The sequence below is a fragment of the Gadus chalcogrammus genome, chromosome 14 (genome assembly GCF_026213295.1).
Source record: "Gadus chalcogrammus isolate NIFS_2021 chromosome 14, NIFS_Gcha_1.0, whole genome shotgun sequence".
Lineage (NCBI taxonomy): Eukaryota > Metazoa > Chordata > Actinopteri > Gadiformes > Gadidae > Gadus > Gadus chalcogrammus.
Window position 1 is genome coordinate 25,223,040 of NC_079425.1, and position 24,006 is coordinate 25,247,045.

At 44.7% G+C, this 24,006-nt stretch overlaps 1 protein-coding gene across 1 annotated transcript; it reads left to right on the forward strand.

The window, feature by feature from the left end:
• The first annotated feature begins 412 nt into the window (after positions 1-412).
• On the forward strand, positions 413-23,828 carry mmp2 (matrix metallopeptidase 2). Its single transcript, XM_056607576.1, has 13 exons — positions 413-807; positions 960-1,186; positions 2,189-2,337; positions 3,262-3,390; positions 4,079-4,252; positions 4,651-4,824; positions 5,658-5,831; positions 6,293-6,448; positions 6,950-7,079; positions 19,542-19,678; positions 20,688-20,847; positions 21,474-21,583; positions 22,685-23,828. Exons 1-13 carry the CDS (start codon positions 658-660, stop codon positions 22,786-22,788), a joined length of 1,974 nt encoding a protein of 657 aa, XP_056463551.1. The 5' UTR covers positions 413-657; the 3' UTR covers positions 22,789-23,828.
• The last annotated feature ends 178 nt before the right edge of the window (positions 23,829-24,006 follow it).

Genomic DNA, 24,006 nt, shown 5'->3' on the forward strand with positions numbered 1-24,006 from the left:
TTATATATTAACTGAAATGCTTCAATCAAGATTAAGTGTTTTTGATAAAATTGAGATCTTGCCCTTTTTGCAGATGAAAGGTCCCCGCCCGTACGTTATCAGGAACTTAGTGGTGGGTGCTAAAGCAGTTGACGATGTAGGCTAAACTTGTAATGTAATGCTTCAACTTAATCATTCAACTACAGCAGGAATGAGACATCAATGTCTGTAATCTTTCAGCGTAATACGCCAGCAATGTCTTCTGCGTGAATCGTAAACCCGTTGTATTTGTGCAGCCAAAATGGGCTTTGCTTCAATAAATCCTAATAGCAAACCAACTTTCTTGTGCCTCGGAGCATCTGCATCGCTTGAGTGAAGCTAATGTTTGCATCGTGATGCTTGACCTAAAAACGGGGCGGAGGGGAAGACCTGCCACAAGACACTGACGGCTGCACGACTCCTACTCCCTGACCTGGAGTCTGCGCAGGATCCCGATTGCGAAATACTCCGAGGAAGTGCATGTGCAAGCAGAACTAGAAAAGTGCATGGATCTGAGGTGAAGGATGTCCCGATAGACTGGAAGAAAAATATATCTACACAAGGAGCCGGAGGCAGAAACCGCAGTGCGCATCGTTATTTAGTTTGTTTATCTACAGAAGTTCTCCTTAGTCTGCAGTCATGGCTATCCCGTCGGTATTTAGTAGGCCTACGCACTTAGTGTTATTGTTTCAATGCATTGCCCTTTACAACGTTTATGCTGCCCCGTCGCCCATTATCAGGTTTCCAGGAGACGACAGCACCCCCGTAACAGACAAAGAAGTTGCTCTGGTAAGTAGGCCTAATACATTTTTAATATATTGAATACTTTGAAGCGACGCGTGCACAACATAATGCTAAAGAGTTGCACTTGGTGGGGATTTCCATTTTGTTTTGTTTTTTGTGCAAAGAAATATATTTTTACATGCACATATTTTCTCCAGAAATACTTGAACAAGTATTACGGATGCCCTAAAGACAGATGCAACCTGATGGTGCTGAAAGACAAACTGAAGGAGATGCAGAAGTTCTACAAACTGCCCGAAACAGGAGAGATCGACTCCAACACGGTGGAGATCATGAAGAAGCCCCGCTGCGGTGTTCCAGATGTGGCCAATTATAACTTCTTCCACAGGAAGCCCCAGTGGCAGAAGAACGCCATCACGTACAGGTCAGCACTTTACTCACACTTTTCACACAATCCTGGGATAGGATTCGTTGATATGCTTGAGTTCAGAAAATAATTTTAATCAAATAATTATTTTTAACTTGAAGATTTCGCATGTAATTGCTGATGAGGGGAGATTAATGGTGTTGACCATTTTATGGCATATTCGTTTGCCAATATATACCTTTTTTTTTTAACCCAACTTCTATATATTCTTTTATCTATAACTTCTTACGTTATTGTAGTTGACTCGTCCTGCATAACAAACTCCTCCCACTTTCCCAAAGCCTTCCCAGTCTGCTGCTTGCCTTGTGAGATGGGCGCAACATCTCCTCCTCTTGCTTTCTAAAGCCATTGCATCGTGGTTCTTGCTTACACAAGGGTGCGGTGCGAGGTGTGTTTTGGCCATGCCTCTGTGATTCTAGAACGATAACGACTCAGGAATTCAGGGAGTATGTTCAGGAATGTACAGAGCAGACAGGCGTACGAAAGGGTCTGATGGCCGACCGCGGCTTCCACAGGCTGCTCTCCCCCGAGTCTGGAAGCCTGTTATTAGACCGTGCTGGCTGGGTCTGTCTGCATAAACACATGACATGACCAGAGGCGTATTAATGTCTGGGTTTGTTTAGTGTTCTTCATGACACGATCCCATAGTCAGACCTCCTGTAAACCATCTAAAATCTTCTTAAACATGTACGTAAATTCATAAGGTTTGCAACTGCATCCAATATATATAAAGAACATGCATAGATGACTTCATAAAGTCCCTCGTTTTAGAATTTTATTAGAAGGAAACATTTCGAGACTTTGAGACTATAACAGTTGATATACAAGCTATGATCAAATTATTTGAGTATTCAATAATGTTATTATTAGATCACGTTTAGCACTAAACCAACCTTATGGTTCTGTAATGAATCTGCTAAAGTCTGTTTCCCCTGGTGACGGTGCATGTCAGCCTGTGTGGTTAAGCCCTTCACCAGGTCTTTCTCCCTGCTCCCTCAGGATCCTAGGCCACAGCCCCGACCTGGACGAGGAGACCATCAACGACGCCTTCTACAGGGCCTTCAAGGTGTGGAGCGACGTGACCCCGCTGACTTTCACACGCCTAATGGACGGAGAGGCAGACATCATGATCAACTTCGGCCGCAACGGTACGCACCGCCTGCTGCTCTGCGGAGCTGAGGCTCATTCGTAACACACACTACAGATTAGCTAACGAGTCTTATTGTCCAGTAGGGTTTGTCTGGGATCCAACAGGAGATGTCTCAGAGCCTGGGTTGGAAGCCAAAAAAGGCATGCCCTGTCCTAAACTAGTTTCACAAGTGTATTTATTGAATACGGGTATTTCTATAGTAGCTAGTCTACTGGCAGAGTTTTTGTTTGGCATTTACGTGTTTATTGGCCTCCAGCAACATGATTGAAAGTTAAAGAGAAAGAAAGCGAAGCGTCCAGATTTCAGCTGGTCTGCCTTCAGAACGTAAGGCTATAACGGGCAGAAAATAATCCGATACATAAACAAACTATGCCTCAGCGGTTTTGACGCATCAATTAGCCTGTAGCCTTTATTGACCATGCGTAAACATAGTTGTTGAAATGAAAGATGGTTGTTATTATAGGGAAGCTTATGGGATTTCTTTAGACCTCCTAACCTCAAACTCCAGGGACATGTGGTCATCGATGTTGATCTAAGGGCAGGCGGTTTTTAGAAGATCACCCCCCATGTCTTGAAAATTCCTTGCTGTACCATAACTGAGAACAGCGCATTCTAGACTTACTTCAATGAGGTAACTGAAAAAAAGACAGATGACCTAGAGATGACTATGCATATGCAGGTATGCATAGTAACGTGCTGTTTCGGCATTTGGTGTCTTCCTGCATTACATCTGTAGAGCCCTGTAGTAGTGCCCCATTCAAACTAAAGGAAGCAATCTACATTGAAGTCAAAGTCCTAGCAATAACATACAAACAAACTGTAAATATATGTGTGTTTGTTGCAGCCTTTGCCTTTTGAAAGCTTTGTACTGTATGCTTATTTTGTGAATCCACAACGTTTTTCCTGACTGTGTGGCGAGCAGAGCACGGAGACGGCTATCCCTTTGACGGTAAAGACGGCCTCCTAGCTCACGCCTTCGCCCCAGGGCCGGGGATCGGCGGGGACTCCCACTTTGATGATGACGAGCAATGGACCCTAGGGGATGGCCAAGGTACTGCCTGAATGAGTGGTGTTTGTTGTTGTTTGAATGAGTGTTAGTGATTTTACTATTTGTGGTTCAAATCACACCCCTCTGGAGAAACTGACGCCGAACTGACCCGACGTTCCACCCATCCCTACCATGACCTGAGGTTCAACCCCTCCCTACCACGACCTGGTGCTCCAACCCTCCCTACTCTGACCTGACGTTCCACCCCTCCCTACTCCGACTTGACGTTCCACCCCTCCCTACCACGACCTGACGTTCCACCCCTCCCTACCATGACCTGGTGCTCCACCCCTCCCTAATCCGAGTTGACGTTCCACCCCTCCCTACACCGACCTGACGTTCCACTCCTCCCTACCACGATCTGGTGCTCCACCCCTCCCTACTCCGACCTGACGTTCCGCCCCTCCCTACTCCGACCTGACGTTCCACCCCTCCCTACTCCGACCTGACGTTCCACCCCTCCCTACTCCGACCTGACGTTCCACCCCTCCCTACTCCGACCTGACGTTCCACCCCTCCCTAATCCGACCTGACGTTCCACCCCTCCCTAATCCGACCTGACGTTCCACCCCTCCCTAATCCGACCTGACGTTCCACCCCTCCCTAATCCGACCTGACGTTCCACCCCTCCCTAATCCGACCTGACGTTCCACCCCTCCCTCCCTTCCACGTAATTCTGATTTCCTGGCAGTGGTGAAGGTCAAGTTCGGCAACGCAGACGGGGAGTTCTGCAAGTTCCCGTTCCTGTTCCAGGGTAAAGAGTACAACTCCTGCACGCCACAGGGCCGGGACGATGGCTTCCTGTGGTGCTCCACCACCTACGACTTCGACAACGACGCCAAATATGGCTTCTGTCCCCATGAGCGTGAGTTTCGGACCTTTTGTCCTGTTCCTTTTGGAAAGAACCAGCGAGTTTGGTGCATGTTGTATCACTTGTTTATTGTTGACCATGAATAGTATAACAACTGTTCTGGGGAATACTAACCTGGGGGATATTAATTATTTCATGAAGCCAAGCCACAATTTATAACCCCATAATTGGGGAGCTATCCTGACTTATTGGATTGTAAAGTAATTCAAGTTGGAGACATGAGGCTTCACTATACTCTGGCAGGAACAATGTTTTTGTTTTAACTAGAACACTAGGCATGTAAACAGTATAACCGATGCAACCCTAGAAGAAATACATTATAGAAAGTATATATATGAAGAATACCATGCCCTCCTCCGAGACCCAGCAGCCTTCTGGACTTGTTCCTGCAGTGTTGTTCACCCTGGGGGGCAATGCCGACGGCGCGCCCTGCAAGTTCCCCTTCACCTTCCAGGGGACCGTTTATGACGGCTGCACCACCGAGGGCCGCGACGATGGCTACCGCTGGTGTGGAACCACGGAGGACTACGACCGCGACACCAAGTACGGGTTCTGCCCAGAGACCGGTGAGTGATAGATCCACCATGATGTACACATGTTACTGAAGTGACCTGTATAGTACGTTACACTACCCTTTGCTTGACCTCATCTTACCGTTCCTGATAGGAAATATTTAGAACGTGAAAACATTTCTGCGTTGTGTTAAGGTTTTTGTTTTTGTCATGGATGTGTGTACATTGTTGGTCAAGAAGTGTGTTTGAATGTTAACTTGTATTTTTCATCATCGTTTCTGGATGAATCAACTGAGTTCTGGTTTCATATTCACTTGTGGTCTACTGCATGGAATGACTTTAAATATTTTCCATCTGGTCTGCTACATTTGCTTTTTGGAGTGTAATATTCTGAGGTAGAGAGGCAGATAAAAGGAGAGCTAGGAGAAAATAAGTAATTCCATTATGGCTCTCATGTTTCTCAGTTTGTAGTTCAACTGCAATGGAAAGGGCTTGATAATGCTGGGAAAGAGACCACAAAGACTGACCAAACCAACCAAGACACAAGACAAACTATTTGTTTTGGGTACCACACAATAAACAAACAAAGATGGAGAAAGCTGGAGACTTACGCAAAGACGTCTGACCAGTGTTGTCAGATTTCACTGAGTGAGCACCAATAATCAGATCGCTGAACCCGCCCAATCGTAAAATAAAGTACCCCCATTTCTTGTGTCTGTCAGTGTGCCGCATCTATGTAGCATATTTTATTTTTAAGTCTCAAGGTTGGCAAGAAGGCAACAGTAATATTTTAGAATAATAACATACCCACACACACCCACACAGGACTGAATCACTGAACAACCCCTATCAGGTGACATTGACGCGATCTACCCTCTGTGTTTCAGCAATGTCAACGGTCGGGGGGAACTCTGAGGGGAGTCCGTGCGTGTTCCCTTTCACCTTCCTGGGGGACACCTACGATGCCTGCACCGCCGCCGGCCGCAGCGACGGCAAGATGTGGTGCGCCTCCACCAAGAGCTACGACGACGACCGCAAGTGGGGCTTCTGTCCCGACCAAGGTGGGGGGAGACAGGCGTGTAGAAACAAAGACGGAGGATTAGCGATGCGTCGCTGAGTTACGGTCGAAGCTACAATGATGAGTAGAGCAACGGTGGACTGATTCAAATCACAGCAGTCTGCCGTGCACTTCTGCTTCTGCTCAAACATTTTGGATAATTCAACTTATTATTATACGTTTGAAGATGGTGGACTCTATCCACCAATAGGAGCACTTTTAGCTGTGATCAAAGAGAACACTGAGAATGTTGCTGCATGTGGAAACTCAGAGGCCAGACAGTGAATGCACATTGTGTTAACATAATTATTTTTAATCAGCAGCAGCACTGTTATGCAATGCACATGTTATTTTAAATCTTCACATTATTTGGGAATATCGACGGAAATATGCCCTTTACGTCATATTGCGATTCCAGAAAGGATTCGTTTTGCATTCTAACTTGTGACTCCTCCCCTCTCCCAGGCTACAGTCTGTTCCTGGTGGCAGCTCATGAGTTTGGTCACGCCCTAGGCTTGGAGCACTCCCAGGACCCCGGGGCGCTGATGGCCCCCGTCTACACCTACACCAAGAACTTCAAACTGCCCAACGACGACGTCAAAGGCATCCAGGACCTCTACGGTAAGAAAGCCTTCAAGCAGCTCGGACTGTGAGGAACTTCATCTGATTGAGTACGTCTCTGTTGACAGCAGAAGAGATAAGGACCACTTGCATAGATTGTTAGATTGATTTATATTTAGTCGTGTGTGTATTTATATGTATATAGCAAGCAATAGTGCAACCGTTTTCACTGAAACGCTCATTTGAGGAGTCAAAGTGGATACTGGTTTAAGTGCTTTACTTTTTTATTACTTTTTGGAAATGTTTTTAATTACTTTTTTCGGCAAGGTTCACCTTCTCTCGAAACCCAACCTAAATCACAGCCTAGTCAGGAATGCAGCCTTTTAGACCAGGCTGCAACTAAACTGTTGTATGGCTGGTATACCTGTTCTAATCCGCCTGCATTTGAGTACAGGTTGGTAGACAACAGGCCCCTGAGTGCTTTGCGGCTAAATGCTTGTGTCGCGGTGACCTCTCCGCGTCTTGTGCTATACATCAGCAGCGTATCTCTCCCCACCCCAGGAATCAGGACTGGGGGCAAGCCCCTGCCCCCCACCCAGGGTCCTGTGACCCCCATGGACATCTGCTCTGAGCCTGTGGTGTTCGACGCCGTGGCCCAGATCAGAGGAGAGACCTTCTTCTTCAAGGACAGGTAAGGCAGCCCGACAGGCCTTGACGTTCAACATGCATCTGAACAGAAGTCGTGCAGAATTCATGTCCAGATGGTATAAATGGTCAGTCGACTGGGACTTAATCAATATTCAGTAGTCTCAAAGTTTACTGTTAAGTTTAATGAATTGAGGAATACTCTTCTCATGGCTTTTCATTTCCTTACCATCAATAATAATTCCTCATGAGCAATTTAGTGCGAACGCCAGTGCTTTAAAGGGGACATATTATACCACCAGGTGTGAGTGTGAGTAGCCTTACAAGCCGTTAGCTTGTAAGGCTAAAATCTGCCCTATATGACATCACTAGGGGGGCATGTCCACCTAGAAATGTGCTGCATAGATGAGCAAGGTATACTTCAGTCCACTGGGTAGGCTGGTAGACTGATCTATCCAGCACAGATCTAGGTGGACACGCCCACTAGTGATGTCATATGGGGCAGATTTTTTTCGAAACGGCTTGTAAGGCTAATCACACTCACACCTGGTGATATAATATGTCCCCTTTAAGATATTTGTGTACTTTCTGTCTGACAGTTTAATTATACTTCCATATCCTTCTAACTGAAAATCAAATGGGTGTTCTTTATTTTCCTGGGACTTTGCACAGTGCTGTCATGTGAATACATTCTCCTTTTCATCACATTGCAGCCTCTCACAGACCTCTCGATCTGTCATTATTATTCATAAAGGAGCCATCCAAAATAAACAGGCGAGCACAATCCTTTCCCAAAAGAGTGAATGTACCCAGTTAGTAGGGATGGGAATTGATAAGAATTTCACGATTCCGATTCCGATTCTGCTTATCGATCCGATTCCTTATCGATTCTCTTATCAATTCTCATTGGGTGAGAAAATAAGTATAAATGTGTTTGTTTGCATTACATCTCTTTAATATCTGATCAGAAGTGCTTCTAGTATTGGGAAATTGTACATTTTCAAATCAATTGGTCTAGACGAAAAAATATATGTTTCGCTTTTTAAGCCCAAATGCCATCATTATGTGCCATACAACTAAAAACACAGACTGAAAACAGCCAAGTAAGAGCTTGTGCCTTTTGGAATTCTAACAGTGCTCATTTGCATTCAACTTGTAACAAAATTAAACTGACATAAACAAAATGAAGCATTGATTAGGCAGAGATTTATTACATGGGCCTACCTAATAAACCGTTGGAACACACAAGACCGGAAACCATAGCAATGCCGGTAAACAAACCCCGAGAAGCCCAATCCCTATGAGAGCTCCCCACGCTACGGCCATCCGGAGGCGACAGAGCTGTTGGCCGTGATATTATATATACAATTATAATATAGTATATAATATATTATATACTATTATATATAGAGCTCCGGGAGTCGCAAACTGCAACAATCACTTTCTCCTCCATTCCGCGGTTCACCCGGACTGCACTGCACTGAGTTTGACGGCTGAACGCTGATTGGCTGTTACGTTTCACATGTCACTCAGTTATCACGCTGTTGAACGCTGATTGGCTGTCATCACGACAAAAACTTGTCGCCGGTTTCTCCCGCGAAAAACTCGCCCTTATACGCGTCTCTACGTTCACTTTGTATGGGATCTTGTCGCCCCGTCGCGTTTGGTGTGAACGCACAATGCGATTCTTCCTCGGCGGCGACATGTTTGCTGCGTTCTGAACCAAATCAAAGCAGCGTGTGTGTGACGTCACGACGCATTTGCCGCGACCGGAACCGATAAGCGGAATCGTTAAGCAGGCTTGCTAACGATTCCAAGGAATCGGTTGACTCGGAACCGGTTCTGAACAAGAACCGGTTCTCGATTCCCATCCCTACCAGTTAGCTCCTGGCGTTGCTCCCCAAAGAGTGTTTATGAGGACCTGAAGCCACCCACACAGCTTGAGCACAAATACCCCTTAAAGATCGGATTGCCTCTCCCTGCCAAAGTTGCGCTCCAACTGCCTGAGTTAAAGAGCTTTCCGTGGACATGGAACTGGATACGGATATTAAACCAGATTGGTATGTGTCTTAAAGTAAAGCTGAAGTATAAAGCTCTTAAAGGGGACATATTATACCACCAGGTGTGAGTGTGATTAGCCTTAGAAGCCGTTTCGAAAATCTGCCCCATATGACATCACTAGTGGGCGTGTCCACCTAGATCTGTGCTGGATAGATGAGCAACGTTTACTTCAGTCCACTGGGTAGGCTGGTAGACTGATCTATCCAGCACAGATCTAGGTAGTCACGCCCGCTAGTGATGTCATATGGGGCAGATTTTCGAAACGGCTTGTAAGGTTAATCACACTCACACCTGGTGGTATAATATGTCCCCTTTAAGATCACCTACACACACCCCCCAAAGACCAAAAGGTTGTCTCATGTGGATTTCAACAGTTTAAAATCCTGCAGATGCACAACTGCTCTACTTCAAGTAAGCCATGAGCAGGCTTGGATAAAATTAACTATTAATGTATTACACTGATGTGTTTAAAGAGGTTAAGGCTACAGATGCAATTAAAAATGTCAGTGAGAGGTAGAAGACAAATGCTAGTTAATACGCAGTGATTCTAACATAGGGAATAACTCATCCTTGTGTTTGATTTTCAATCGCACATGCACAACTTTTACACCAAGGCTTAAGGCAGACGACCTAGTAACTACCAATATTGCTAACATGACATGGATAAAAAAATGGATCTTAGTGTTGAAGATGTTGGTAGTATGTTTGAACTCAATGTCCCTCCCCTGAATGCTTCAGTTTTCTTACCGACATCGTGATGGGATTGCTCCAGTCTAGTTATTCACTGCTGGATCTCAACAAACTGATATTCAGGCTATAAAAACACATCACATGCTTTTCTCTGCTCGTTTGGCAAGACAGTGTTATCAACTAGGGTAAAATAGGGAGATGAAGGTTTTGCTTGGCTACAAATAAGACAGATTTAATGTTATGAACCAGTACTTTAGTCTTTGCAAGTCTGTGTTGTACTTCCATATTATAGTTCACTTGTGCTGACGGGGGTGGGGGGGGGGGGCGGTCCTCTTTGAAGTAAAGATGGTAGGCAACGTGAGGGGTTGGAGGAAGAGTCTCTGGCAGGGTAACGCATCAGTCTGGGGCCGCTTCTGGAACTTTCCCCGAATTTCTGTTTCCTGAAGCAGATACCCCTACATCCGTTCATATTCAATACTAAAATAATATCAAAAACAGACAATGTCAAATATACCCGCGGAAACTATTGATGCCTAAAGGGTGTCACTCACAATATCCTAACGATTAGAAAGCAGAAAGCTTAGTCCAATCTGCGTCAGTCACATTAAGTCCTGATACTGAGTCCTTTGAAGCCATTTGAAAAGGGATTTTAAGACAGTATTTTTCCGTTAGTCAGAGTCGAGTAGAGGCCAAGTGCCACAACAAATACCTTTGCCAAATAGCTACAAGAAATCATACCAAGATACTGAAAATACCAATGAAGATTTAAAGATCCCATGCCATTCTATTTTATGATGCTTTAATATAGGTATTAGTGGGCCACAAACACAGTATTCAAAGACGTCCCCGAAATTCAGCCATGGTGCAGAGTTACAGTCACTCCGAAACAGTCGCACATTGAGCTTCCCCCAAACGCGCTGTTTCGGTGGGCGTGTCAAGGCAGGTCAAGGAGGGGGGTGGGGGTGTGGCCCTGAGCAGCTTGTAGCCACTACCATGCGCTCTGTATACGGTGGGCGTGTCAAGGCAGGTCAAGGAGGGGGGTGGGGGTGTGGCCCTGAGCAGCTTGTAGCCACTGACAGTACCATGCGCTCTGTTTACGGTGGATGTATCGCAATGGCTCGTAGAAACCCATATTATACATAGATATCTATATCATATAATATATAATATTATCACCTGGCCCTGAGCAGCTTGTAGCCACGGTACCATGCGCTCTGTTTACGGTGGATGTATCGCAATGGCTCTTAGAAACCCATATTATACATAGATATCTATATCATATAATATATAATATATATTATCACGGCCAAAAGCTGTGTGAGCCTCCAGACGATAGGTTATTATGAATCTCAAACGACCGCGTCTACTTCAGATTGATGTGGAAGTGGAAGAACCAGAGACGTCGGAGAACCCGACGAAGTCCTTTGTGATTCATTATATCGTCTGGACGCGCACACAGCTTTTGGCCGTGATGTATTATTTGATATAGATATCTGTGTATTATATGATATTATTTAGATGAATTTGGGGAAAGGAACTTTGGCTTTGACTCCCTGAAGTCATGAACCACGACATGGAGGAGAAAGGGATTGTTGGCCGCGAATGTATCCCGCTTGAGCCCTGCTTCCCGCCGCCTCGGCAGCGGTCAGCGCTAATCACCGCATCCTGAAGCCGAGGCGGTGGTCCATCGGCAGCGAGGCTCCGGCGGGAGACGACCGCGGTCAACAATCCCTTTCTCCTCCATGTCGTGGTTCATGACTTCAGGGAGTCAAAGCCAAAGTTCCTTTCCCCCAATTAATTCTCAACCATGGCTGAGATAACCCCCACTACGGGTCTAGTTGTAGAAATACCATAGACGAGAGTCCGACGTGTTATGCGCCATCACACCAACAGCAGAACGGTTATCCAAATAACAAGGAAGTGTACAACACTTGCGTTACAGTCCTGGAACTCTATATTTAAATAATATCATATAATACATAGATATCTATATCAAATAATACATATTATCACGGCCAAAAGCTGTGTGCACGTCCAGACGATATAATGAATCACAAAGGACTTGGTTGGGTTCTCCGACGTCTCTGGTTCTTCCACTTCCACATCAATCTGTAGTAGACAGAACCGTGCGCTGCCTGCTGCCGGCGCGAGGCACCACCGCGGCGGTGGTGCCTCGCGGCAACCGGCGGCAGGCAGCATGTCGCAGTTCATGTAGTTCGATGTCGTTCTGCCATTGCATTCAAAATTCTGTAACTAGCCTGTTACTACGAACTAAGCAACTACCGTACACGTATTAGCATTTAGCACTAGCTCAATCACGACTTATGAACCAACTAGCTCAATCACGACTTACGAACCAACCAAGTGGGCAGGGCCATGAATAATAATTTGACAACGCTACGTCACAGTGTCACCTTATCCAGATCGGCTCATTTCTTCTGCCTTTTTCCTTTCATTGCCTATTGCATTCAGCAGACAAACTGCATAGATTTCAAACTTACCACAGCTCACAAACTTATTCAGACCTTTGTTATTTAACAAACAATAGGAAAAATGTTATTTTAATGGCATGGGCTCTTTAATGAAATTTTAGCATCACACATTGCTTAATTTAGAATTTCCCAAGAGTTCTAGCAAAAAGCCAACAGATACCAACACAATTTGTACAAAAGTTCATTTGTAAAACAAGTGAGGTCAAATATGTAAACATTTTACACTGATGAGCCTTAAACTGAAATGGATTCAGGGTGGAGACCAAGGGACAGGTCTGTTTTAACGTTTAGCTAAAGCTCACAACATTGTCGTGACAATATTACGGATGGATTGTTGGTTTGTAGTTTGAATAGTTGCGCATGTTTGGGTATACGGTTGAGGGACTTGTGTGTAGGTTTAAGGTTAGTTTTGGTTTAGGTATTAATATAGAGATGTTTGACCAAAAGGCACAGCATTGTAGATGGTTAAAGAGACGGTCAAGTATTTTTAGGTTCTAGTTGGTCTAGTTTGAGATTATTATAGATGGTCACTTTTAGGCATTAGTTTAGAGATCTCCATATTAAGGCATTCGGTTGGAGATCTCCATATTCAGGCATTCAGCTAGAGATCGCCACATTTAGGAATTAGTTTAGATCTTTAACACACGCCGTGTCCCTTTAGTCTCTCCGTTCAAAGAAGGCTCCAAAATAGAGGTTTTGCAGTACAATAGCTTGGCTCAGACATGGTAAACAGGAATAAAAGTAGGCAGATCCAGCGAGGTCACTGGTCCGGTAGACTGCCGTAGATCCACTTCTGCTCTGTGATGGATTGATACAAAACAGGAGGTCAGTTTCACTACGAAATATTTGTTTTAGAAGACATTTTTATAACCAGGTAGACCTGGGGTGTTCCCAGCAAAGACCATAGGAGAAGTTTGTTGCTCAGAAGAGATGATGTAACTGTGGTTTAATACATTTAGCCTACCTTCAAGCACATATTCAATCACAGCCCTCATCTGCACCAGGGCCACTCGTCTGCGGCTCCTCCATCTCTACCTGAAGAAAAACATTTGAGCCGCAGGTCACAGAAGAATAAATTAAGTCCATTAAAAAAAAAAAGAAATTCAGCCGTGGTGCAGAATTACAGCCACTATGAGCCAGTCACACATTGAGCATTCCCCAAACGCGCCGTTTCGGTGTCTGTAGTTTTAATGCAAATGAGGAGGAGAGAGGCGGGTCAAGGAGGAGGGTGGGCGTGTGGCCCTGAGCAGCTTGCGGCCACGGTACCATGCGCTCTGTTAACAGTGGATGTATCACAATGGCGAGGCTCACACAGCCTTTGGCCGTGCTCTGTAAATATTCTAGATCTCTCCGGGTGCTCCGGCTGGAGTCCTGGAGCTCTACATCTACATAATATCATATTATACATTAGGGGTGTAACGATACACGTATTTGTAACGAACCGTCACGGTACAGGCACTTCTGGGTGGTTACAGAGGTGGACCGTTAATATTGCGAATGCAAAGGCTTGTTTTGCGATGCAGAATTTAAAACTTTTTGATAACAGACCAATCACAGCCCTTGCTGTCTCCGTTATCGCATGCTCAGGTAAGCTACGGTGAGGGTCTCTGACAGGCTCTCCGGCTACAGAGAGGACTCTCCGTGTCTACGTACAGCACTTTAACATGCACACTAGGGATGGGCACGAGTAGTAAATTCCAAACTCGAGTGATCAAAGGAATTCCTCGAGGATCAATCGAGTACTCGTTTAACCAAATCTATTTTTAGAATGCAACACATCTGCAGCAGGAATAGGCCTGATGATGAACGGCCATATTACCAACCAAACATGTAATGCTTATTCTCCATCAAAACAGTCAGAGTTATCAGAGTATTCATTATTTATTTTTGCAAACGTTCATAACACATTTTCCTTACAAAAATAAATATGCGTCTCACAATTTAAATCACGTCGAACGAAGGCCTGTAACAGTTTAAAAAAAACAAAAACGAAACAGGTAGCCTAATCATTGCAAATATTTTAAAGCTGCCAATAAAACAGCAGCAAATGGACTATGGAAATACTCAGCGTTTGTGATCTTCTCTACACGGCCGGGATTACAGCTGCGTCTTAAAAAAAAAGACAGAAAATGTATACATTTGCTTCAGAAAACTTTGTTTGTGTGTGTATGTGCAAACTCGAGTTTGCCTGTCCACCAACCGAGTTCATTTGTAACGAGGAGTACTCGAGTAATCGATTCCTCACGCCCATCCCTAATGCACACGCATTTGAAAAGTCACCATCCAGGTGTTACTATCACTGTTGCTGTGAAAAAAAAACAAGCTGTGCAAACCCAGCTCACGACACTATTTCAACAACCCCTGTCTGGGAATTCAGAGCGGGCAACTGCCATAACCAAGTCTATTGGTGTTTTTATTGCTGCTGATCTACGGCCATTCTCTGTTGTTGACAAACAAGCCGATTTTTTAAAATTTCCCCTTAACTATGAACCGTACCGTCCTGTACCGTACCGTGACTTCAAAACCGAGGTACGTACCGAACCGTGACTTTTGTGTACCGTTACACCCCTATTATACATAGATATCTATATCATATAATAAATATTATCACGGCCGAAAGCTGTGTGCGCCTCTAGATGATATTATGAATCTCAAACGACTTCGTTGGGTTCTCCGACGTCTCTGGTTCTTCCACGTCCACATCAATCTGAAGTAGACTGAACCACGACATGGAGGAGAAGGGGATTGCTACCCGCGATGGTTGACCGCGGTTGTCTCCCGCCGGAGCCTCGCTGCCGTGGGACCACCGCCTCGGCAGCGGGCAGCGCCGAGGGCGGCGGTGATCCCTTGGCAGCGAGGCTCCGGCGCTAGACAATCGCGGCTGGTCGTAGCTCGTTGGCGGGCCAAATTCTCTGGGCTGGCAAGGCAGAGAATGGGGGGGCCATCTCCCCTTATGACCTCATACGGGGAAAATTCCAAAACGGCAAGTCTGAGCTTCGTTTTTTCAAAGGCGGAGCAGAATGCCTAGTGCTCGTTTTACACCCAATGGAATTTCTAGCTACTGGGGGAGCATAGCTAGGCTAGGGAAACTCATATTAATGTTAGAAAACCTCAGAAAGGGATTTTCATGTCATGGGATCTTTAAGATGTGTACCCTTGAGGCTGCTTGTGGCAAAGGCGAGCCAAGCAAAACCTAAGAGTAATGCTCTTCAGTAACTTCCCCTTCCCCATACGTAGGGATTTCTGCTTCTTCCACCGACCTTCCTGGATTTGAAAGATAGAATTTTGAGTTACAAACTGAATATCACTCTAGACCTCAGACAACCCTGCTGGGATGTTGCCCTCGCAGTTCAATGGAGCCCTTACCTCCGAGGTGGAGAACTTCAATGGAGTGATCCTCTGGCAGGACCACCAGTTGATCCAGAGAATGCTCTGGAATCACTGGCGAAACACTAGTTACAACAGACTGAAACCAGCAGGGTCTTCGAGTCACATAAAAATAACGTTCATGCTAATAGTTACCATTTGGGGACATTTTGAAGTCTTCAGTGTGCAGGGCCAGTCTGGGAAGGTGCTTCTCCAGGAAACTTGACACAACCCAAAGCAGTAAATGGTGAAAACATGTTTGGCCATCTTAAGGGTTTTAGTTAAACTTTTATTAATTGGTAAACTACTTGCCTTTGTCGTCAATGCGTGTACAAATCTTCTAAATGGTCTTCTATGATATTGTCAAATTATGACCAAAAGAATAAATGAGTTTGATTAAAAAACAACCGCTGATTTTCCAGTGAAGATTTTTTTAGGGTTGCAAAACCAAGTTCTTAAAATAAAGCATGTACCAATATTAGACTACAAATGCAAAGTTCACATTACAAATACGTTCGATCAAACCATTTACCACACTGAATGAAAAGCTCAGATGTTGGGGTTCAACAACATTACCACAAACCAGTTGCATGTTTAGAGGATCCTGCCAGGGGCAATATTAAATACTGTAAACAATGAATCAGTCCTCAATACACACGTATTGAACGTAGAAAAATAAAAGTAAATTAGAAATGAGTTGTGTGTGCATGGGTACAGCAGCAAGTACGACAGCAAATCCATGACAAAGTTTCCAAATTCAAGCATGCCAAAAATTCTACCAAGGTTCAAAGAACGAGCAAACATGGTACAAAACCTTAACCCGTCCAGTTAGGCCCCCTCGTCAGTCTTCAGTCAGTGAAAGATTCCCTAAGGTCCAGTGTGGTAAACTGATGGATCAAGAACAGTCTGCATGTTCGTAAGTCTGTACAGTTTGGTGCTCAAATTGAACAGATCAATTGTTGAGGTTTGAGTAAGTTTGAAGATTCCCGAGAGACGTTTCGCCAACATCTTAAGAGTGTGCGGTCCAGAATGAGTGTCATCAGTTCCTCATGGTTTGATGTTGAGACCTTCAACTGTGCCATAAGAGAGTATTGGCAAGACGACACTTGTGCTGCACTACCAAACAAGCCATTGATAAGTTGTGCAGCCTAAACAAATCAAAGTTTAATTGGCTCATAGAAAATTACTTTTCCAGAGAGGGGCCTTAAGCCAATGAGGCACTGCACATATGGTCCTCTTTAATCCAGGGGATGCAAACCATCCAGGGGATGCAAACCAAACTAGTGACAAAGCAGCACACCATCGATGGCAGTCATGATACCTCGTGATGCCAATTGTCTACTTAACTGATCTTTGAATCTGAGTCATAGCCATGGAAGAAAAAGCCTTGAGGGATTTTGAGAAACATGCAATATACATTTACTGGTGGTAGTTGATGCTTGACCCTGATGAAACCTGCAATATACATTTACCAGTGGTAGTTGATGCTTGACCCTGATGAAACCTGCAATATACATTTACCAGTGGTAGTTCATGCTTGACCCTGATGAATCCCGCAATATACATTTACCAGTAGTTGATGTTCGACCCTGATAGGTTTCAGACGCAGTTGCCAGAGTCTTCACGTCATGGCCTGTTCGCCACACAACATTGTTCTGTCACCAATTTTGCAATAATCTTTCGCCAGTTACACACACACACGCACACGCACACGCACACACACACAATGAGGCCGGTCATTCAGCTCGTTAACCCCAGTGAAGTCAAAACGGCATATGCAAATGCAACAGAAACGAATGCTACAATCAGCCAAGCCCGGTTTCCGGCGGTAACAACCTATAGAAACGTTTTGGAGGAAGACCCGGGATACCAATAGAGTATCCACATCCAACAGCGCGTAAAGGAACCCAGATTAATTACTCGCTGCGGGGTTCCTGGTCGAAGCTCCACCGTTGGTGGCCACGTTGTCCGAAACACGCACACGCAACAGGTCCTGATCGAATTAGTACAGCAGCGGACGAAAAATAAATACGACGCAAACTCGTTCAGTTACTCTCAATTTCCGAAGTCCAGACGCAAATACACACTTGAGTTAAACTTAAATTTTGGTGCCTCCCCCCCAGATACTTGCATATAGGGAGTGGCGGGCCTGCGTGGAGGTGTAGCGTTCTCGCCTCCACTGCCCTCTTTATTTTTTATTTAACTTTTATTTATTCAGGGCGGCCATTGAGAGCAGGCTCTCTTTTTCAATGATGCCCTAATAACAACATACATATGGGCCTTATCAATTACAAATATACAATATAAACAGTAGGTCAAACAACCAGAAGAACATTTCAAATACAATGATAACTAGAACTGCAACAGTAGGTCAAACAACCAGAAGAACATTTCAAATACAATGATAATAATTACGCACCTATTGTATGTTACACCTGGCACTTTATGTACTCACTTATTGTATGTTGTATGTCCTTGCATTTTTAAATAGTACTTTGCATTGTGTAGCATCTTATCCTAGCTAGCTAACTTCGTTGTAGATGGGGAATAGGTTAACCTAACAATTGTTAGTGCTTGGCACTTGTTTCTATGAACATCCTTGCTTTACCAACAGCGATATATTGTTATGCCTCGTTCTTCTGACAAATGTACTGATTCTAAATTGCTTTGGATTAAAGCGTCTGCTTAATGCCCTAAATGTAAATGTACAATTACTGCAACCTCCCTGGTTAAAAAATGATCGAATGGTCCCGCCTGGCTGGATATATAGAAACGTGCCTTACTGCTAATTACTCCTCAGTTGAAAACAGTGCTTGTTCTGACTATCCGATCCCCGACCCCTGGCTCAGAAGAAGGGTGATGTCCGACACATCTAGACATGATGATGAGGTACAGTAACCCTCTGGGAACCAGCTGAGCTCAGAAAACAGAAAAACAGTGTTTATCGTCTGGAGGTTTCACCTTACACTTAAGTAGTCTGCCTCAAAGCAAACTCGGTCCAACCCACCAATTAAATAATAGCAACGTGGGTTTTGGATAATGTCATTAAAACAGCTATCGTCATTCTAAATTGCCTCCTTTTTTTAACACAGTTTTCTATCTCATAAAACTCTCTGAAGAAGACGTGCTAATGTGTTTTGTCTGCGAGATGGAGGGCCTAACTCTGTAGCCCTGTGTCTTTACGGCTCTGACACCGGTCACCAGGGCACTGGGAGTGGAGATGTCTGTTTAGTGTCCCCATCCACCCAGTATCTGTCGTAAGGATCCCTTTTTCTCATGAAGAAATTGCAGGTCAGGCAAACTGAATTTGGGGAGCCGTTGTGTTGTGCATTTGGAAATCCGGGCAAGATGACTCTTGTTCCGTTGGCGTCAGCAACCCTAACCATAACGAGAACCAGATGCTCATGAATCACAGCATTGTGGCTGGCCTGTGCTACTCCTCTCTCTCTCTCTCTCTCTCTCTCTCTCTCTCTCTCTCTCTCTCTCTCTCTCTCTCTCTCTCTCTCTCTCTCTCTCTCTCGCTCTCGCTCTCGCTCTCTCTCTCTCTGTCTCGCTCTCGCTCTCTCTCTCTCTGTCTCTGTCTCTCTCTCTCTATCTCTCTAACTCTCTCCCTCTCTCTCTCTAACTCTATACCTCATCCCCCACCTCTTGTCTAACTCTTTTATCCCCCATCTCTCTCTAACTCTCTCTCTCTCTCTCTCTCTCTCTCTCTCTCTCTCTCTCTCTAACTCTATACCTCATCCCCCACCTCTTGTCTAACTCTTTCATCCCCCATCTCTCTCTAGTTTAACTCAAACTCTCCCACTTTAACTCCCCCCTCCCACACTCACACCTACAGAGCTTGTGTAGCTCTCTGTCGTTCCCCCTCCTCTAATCTCTGTCCTCTCCCTCCCCCTCAGGTTCCTGTTCAGGTCGGTTAACTTCAGGAGCAAGCCAACAGGCCCAATGCTGGTGGCCACCTACTGGTCCGACCTGCCAGGCAAGATCGACGCGGCCTACGAAAACCCTCTGGAGGAGAAGACTGTGTTCTTTGCAGGTATGTTTTACAGGCAGCACCACGTGCAGGGATCCACTCGTTAAATTAAGATGATGTACATTGACATTTAGGGTATCTACAATCAACAATGAGTAAATTTGTCAGAAGAAAGAGAAATAACCATATATCGCTGTTGATACAGTAAGGATGTTCATCGAACCAAGTGCCAAGCACTATCAGGTTAACCCATTCCCTGTATAAAACAAAGATAGCTAGGATAAGATGCTAAATGATGTACTAAGTACTGTTTTTAAGTGCAAGGACGTAAAACATACAATAAGTGAGTAGGAGGGGCGGGGTTAGTAGAGATGGTTCCTCTGTGTCGGGGGAAGAGGAGTCTTTTGTTGGAAAGCGCCTTGCCAGAGAGTGAGATTTCGTTTTTCTTGCACGCGCATCACTTTAGTTTTAGTGCCTTGACTGGCTATGGGGGAAACAGATGCTGTTCCATTGCAGTGAAGTCATGGAAGACTATTCTGCACACTCACACCAATGGGAAGGGTCTTCCTGCAAAGATTGATTTAGTTAATAGGAACGTACCGCTGGAAAAATGTTTTTGTCTTGCCGGTGATAGTTCAGATGTGGGGTTTAGTGCCGGTCATTGTCAGCATGACCGGGACCTTCATCCGTGGTTTATAATGCAATGCATACTCTGGATTGTACACTCATACCATCTTGACTCAGGAGTAACAAAACGTATTGTCTGGCTCGCCCACGCAGGAAACAGACCGCTCCCTTCAGATATTCTTTGTCTGAGTTTCATCCCTAGTCTGTAATGTCACGTATTTGATTGTATTTAGTTTTCCCTCTCCAGCCGCCATCTTGTTACTCTTAGACAACATACTTCAATATTTGAATCATACTTTTATCTCTCAGCATGTGATCCATTATATAAAGCTTAAAAACAACTTTTACATGAGGCCAAAAACATGACTGGATCTGTGTGTCTAAGAGCTCACTGTGTCTGACGTTGTGCGTCTAACTGCCTCCCTGTGTCTGACCCTGTGTGTAGGAGACCAGATGTGGGTCTACCGGGCGGAGCAGCTGGAGAGCGGCTACCCCAAGAGTATCACCAGCCTGGACCTGCCCTCCGATGTGGCACAGATCGACGCGGCCTTCAGCTTCAGGAAGAACCAAAAGACCTACCTGTTCAGCGGAGACAAGTTCTGGAGGTACCGTACCTTAGATACATACATGCCGTTCAGGCCGCAACTTTGCGTCGGATAAGTCTGAGGAGCGTTTATACCCATATGTGGTGGAAGTCCTTCGAACTGTATCGACAACACATCTCAGAATAGAAAGGGTTTGTTTTAAGAGAACGGTAAGAAAAGGAGAGGATTAAAGAAGTCTTTGTGCAGAGAGGCCACAAAACACGACAAGCATGCAAAGGTTGGAGCGCTGTAGTGAGCTCCGTACAGAGGGAACGCTCCAGTGTTAGAGCAGAAGACGTCCTTGAGGGCCCAGCTGCAGATAGGGATGCCGCTGTTCCTCTGGCCTTCCAGGAGGAAGCTTGTGGTTTTGCTGCGTCTCGGTTCCCCTCAAGGGCGATAAGCGTGGAACAAACACTGAGATGGTTCCTTCAGATGATAACTAAGGGGTCAAGGTATCTTAGTCTCTCGTGAACAACATGTCTTATGGAAATTTTCCATTACACGTGCGACTCATGCAATGCACTGGAGTCGTTGTCTCTTGGTACAATACCAACTTGTAGAGCAATTGTAATAATACTGCGTGGTTCTGGTATGTAGAGGGGGATGCCGGACCTACCCCATATCGTGTTATGTCTTTGTGTCTTCAGATATAATGAGGAGAAAAAGAAGATGGATGCCGGCTTCCCTAAACTCATCGCTGACGCGTGGAACGGCATCCCCGACGGAATGGACGCTGCCTTCAGTCTCAACAACATCGGTAAGTCACGGAAAACAGTGTGTGGGGGAACATGAAAAGCTTTGTCTAGTGACAAAGTGTGTGAGTGTATACACACGAAACGTACACACGTACATGAAGAACGCATAGCTTTCTCTAAACAGAGTACTTATATGAATGTAGTGAAGACAATATACCTACATACTAAAACTGTACTGTAGGAAGTTAACAAGGTCAAGAACGTTTCTACATCTGACTGGCGCGTAGCAGACCCTGCATTGGAGAAAATACTATTTTCAAAACATGGTGTCTGGAAGGAACAGAGCCCTTATAGAGAACCAGAGCAAGGCTAGTGAGGGCTAGCTTCAATTAGCATATGTTGCCTCTGCCAGTTCAGCAGCAACAAACAAGACATTCCTTGCAGTCAGAATCCCCCCCCCCCCCCTTCATCAGGCCTGGCGTCTTGCCACTAGCAATAAAACTCTGTTTGAGCCCAGAGCCCTGCTAGCCTGGCTGATCCCATCTCCACAGAAACCATGTCTTAGGAAGTGTGTGCATAATCAGATGAGAAGGAATAACAGGAAAAGGGTGCGGCCGCCCCCGCTGATATCGCCATCGCACATAATTCACCCACCACGACCATTCGTTTTGTTTGTTTGTTTCTTAAAGTCATGTCAGCGTGAATTGTAAGGACTCTGGCAGGACACTTTTAGCGAGACACTGACTTGTGGTCCCGGAAAAACCCACATGATTGATTTATTTATCCATTGTTTCTACCTTCCCTTTTATCCTGCAATACATTGTGTCAGCATAAGACAGCATAACAACACCTGCACGAGCAGTTGTTTGATAGGGTTGAACGTTCCTTGTCATCTGTCTAATTCATATGTGATGCCCTTGCTGAAGTCGAAGAGTAGAAAAGGTTCCTCCTTTGCTATTAACATCAATATATACGCGTCATTAAGCAGAAGCTTTAAAGGGACTTATGCTGAATTCCGAAACTGAAATCAGATACTGAGTTTGACACTGAATCAGACACTGAATTCAGATACTGAATTCAGATACATTCAGGAGCCGGTAGGGTTTCATTGACGATTGAACCCAGTAAGTAACACGTCTTCTTGCCGTTTTTGTCTTCCCCAGATTACAGTTACTTCTTCAAGGGCGCCCACTATTTCAAGTTGGACGACAGTAGCCTGAAGATCGTGAAGCTGGGCGACATCGGGAAGGACTGGCTCGGCTGCTAAACACTCGCATTACGAACAACCGCCCCTTCCCGCCTTCCAGCCTGTGATGAACTTTGTTGTCAGGGTGACCCCGGAATGGCGCGACACACGCACACACATGCACACACGCACAACGGCCACGATATGGCCTGGTAATTGCAAGGCCACATGAGAGACATGTTACCGTCCCGTCCATATAACCCTGCCCTTTAGCTTAGTAGAACGAAGCTCTCGCCTTCTCTCATTGGCTTTCCAGGCGACTGGATATGTTGTTTTACTGTGTGATGTCGGCTCCTTGTTTGTTATGCCGGTGCATTTTTAACCCCTGTTTGTTGTTGTTTTGAATTTGTGAAATTTGTTTTTAAGAGGATAAGACATCAGGTATGTCTACGGTACATTGATGCTGGCAGTGACGTATTGTGTGTGACATTTCGCCGTTGTATTGCAAATTAGGTTTTTCTGAAGAATGTTCCAAACCATGTGTTTTTGTGATCCTAAATCTTTTGATCGTGTATGAAGATGAATTGGTTTGTTTAGAACGTGTCAGTAAGTGTTAGTTTCGTTGTTTGTGTAATGCTTTTGAAAAAAGAAAGAATTTGCACAATGTGTTTTGACCGAGAATGGTGCTTTAGGGAAATTGCTTCTTACATAGTCCTGCATATAGTTTATACTCCAGACCATGTATCTTATAAAACTTACTTTTGATCTGAAAGCCAAAAAAGTTGTATTCATAATCAATACTTTGTTTGGTTAGCAATTTGTGTAGGACTTTTAAGGAAATTGAAACATGGAGACCAAATTATTAAAATGACTATGATTTCGGTAGGCATAGATTAGAAGGCACAGGTTGCTTTTACTAAACTGTATAGGATATTACAAATGTTTTGTTGTATAATGTCTTCAGAGCACAAGAACTTAAGGAGGAATCTTTATTCCATGCATTTCCTATCTTGGGAAAACACCTAACCAGTATACATTGTTTTGGTTCTGTTTTGCTTTTGCACTTTGTCATCTATCATCATTAAAGATGAATGGTCAACATAATTTACGTTGTAACGTCATGATGTCCTTGTTGGCCAAAAGTACACCGATATATGGAGATTGACAACAGTAGTTACTCTAGAATATGTAAAATGGAAAAGAAGTTAAATCTGATACAAACATATGTCTGATGAAAGGGCGTCCTCTTCTGGACACTTTTCAGCACTGATTTGTAAGTCCTTAATCAATAGCGTAGTG